The sequence below is a fragment of the Aegilops tauschii genome, chromosome 7, assembly GCF_002575655.3.
Source record: "Aegilops tauschii subsp. strangulata cultivar AL8/78 chromosome 7, Aet v6.0, whole genome shotgun sequence".
In the NCBI taxonomy this organism is placed as follows: Eukaryota; Viridiplantae; Streptophyta; class Magnoliopsida; order Poales; family Poaceae; genus Aegilops; species Aegilops tauschii.
In genome coordinates this window covers 31,767,809-31,769,385 of record NC_053041.3, presented here as the reverse complement: position 1 = coordinate 31,769,385, position 1,577 = coordinate 31,767,809, and the positions used below count along the sequence as shown (strand labels likewise).

At 58.5% G+C, this 1,577-nt stretch overlaps 1 protein-coding gene across 1 annotated transcript; it reads right to left on the bottom strand.

The window, feature by feature from the left end:
- Positions 1 to 357: 357 nt before the first annotated feature.
- Positions 358 to 900, bottom strand: LOC141026702 (uncharacterized). Its single transcript, XM_073503547.1, has one exon. The coding sequence runs from the start codon at positions 898 to 900 to the stop codon at positions 358 to 360; it is 543 nt and encodes a 180-aa protein (XP_073359648.1).
- Between the last annotated feature and the right edge of the window lie 677 nt (positions 901 to 1,577).

The following is a 1,577-nucleotide window of genomic DNA, read 5'->3' as shown; positions in this document are numbered from 1 at the left end:
CCCTAAACCCTATTCTCAAACTGGTGGTTCTGAATCCGATGTATGTAGTCAACCTTCTCTCAGAACATCAATGAAGTCACTTAATCCAACAGCAAATGACGGAATTGCTTGTAGCGCACTTGTCATTATTAGTCTTTTTTTTTTAAATTTTCGGGGGGGGGGGGGGGGGGGGGGGCGGGGGGGGTTTCCCCCACCTGAATATAGTGATCAAAGTGGGCTAAAATCCCAGATAGTTGCAGAGTTTCGGTTACAGAGATAGAAGAGAGGCAGCACACGCATTCTTCATGTAAGCGCATGCTAGGGAGAGAGGGCACGCAGCAGAGAGTCAACGTGTGGCCTACGGCCTGCAGGGAGCCGTCAACGCCATAGGACGGCATCCTCCCGGCAGCACCCGAGCACACGGGCAATGGACGGCTGTTGTTGCTGAAAGACAACCGCGTTTCGATGTTTCCAGAGCTGCCAGCAACACAGCAGGGCAAACTCAACTTCGGACTCGACGACCACCGCAGTCGCTAGGGCAACCAACTTGCACACCGTGATGCCGCTGGCCGCCACATCCACTCTTCGCCAGAATTCCACAGCGAACGGGCAGGAGAAGAGCATGTGGTCGGCGGTTTCCGGGGTCGTCGAGCAGAGCGGGCAGCCGGCAACCTCAGCGGAGACGATGCATTTTCGAAGCAGGACGTCCCGTGTGTGGATACGCCTCTGGACCAGGAGCCAACAGAAGAACTTCATGCATGAGGGGTCTCGCGATCCCCAGATCATGGTGGCATAGCCAGCGCGCACCCCTCCGACCCGCGTGAGGCTGTACGCGGCGCTGGAAGACAGGGCGCCCCGGGGCGCGGCTGCATGGTGGAGCCGTCTCACGTCCGCCCCGGTGTTGATAGGCGACGCCGCCATGAGAGCAGAGACCTCCAATAGCTCGCGTTTCGCCCGCCCTCGTCAGCCTAGGAACTAGGCAGCTGGCGATGCCGCACTCGCGCACTTGCCAGACGGTGACTTCCACGTCAGTGGCGTCGGAGAAGAGGGCGGGGAAGGCCGCAGCAACAACCCCGCAGGGGAGCCAACTGTCCCGCCAGAACGAGCAAGACCGCCCATCCCCGACCTCTACCATGGAGATAGCACGGTAGAGAGGGAGCAGTTTCGCCACGGAGCATCGGTGTTCCCTGAGGGCCAGCTCTCCGGGAGCCACGAGGGAGTGGCCATCCGCACCGCCCCAGATCCAGGCAGCCCACCGCGACCGAGGCGCCGTATGAAGGCGATGGACCATCTTCAGCAGGAGGCACTCATTTTGAGTGGCGAGGTCGCGCACGCCAAGGCCGCCTTCGCTCTTGGCCGAACACACCCGCTCCCAGGCGACTAGGCATTGAGCCCCCGTGGCCCGCTCTGCGACGTTCCAGAGAAAAGAGCGACGGAGGACGTCCAGAGCATTATTAGTCTGACAAGGAAACATAAGGCAGGCACCCATTTTTAAGTGCAGATGCCTATGAAATTAAGGAAAATAATTATCAACAAGAAAAGGACTATAACCTGAAATCATGATCCATAATAACGTCATAACCCGGGCAGCGATTCTT

What these genes read in the sequence shown, in the direction of transcription:
- LOC141026702 (XM_073503547.1), bottom strand. Translation starts at nt 900, where the DNA reads ATGGCGGCGTCGCCTATCAACACCGGGGCGGACGTGAGACGGCTCCAC.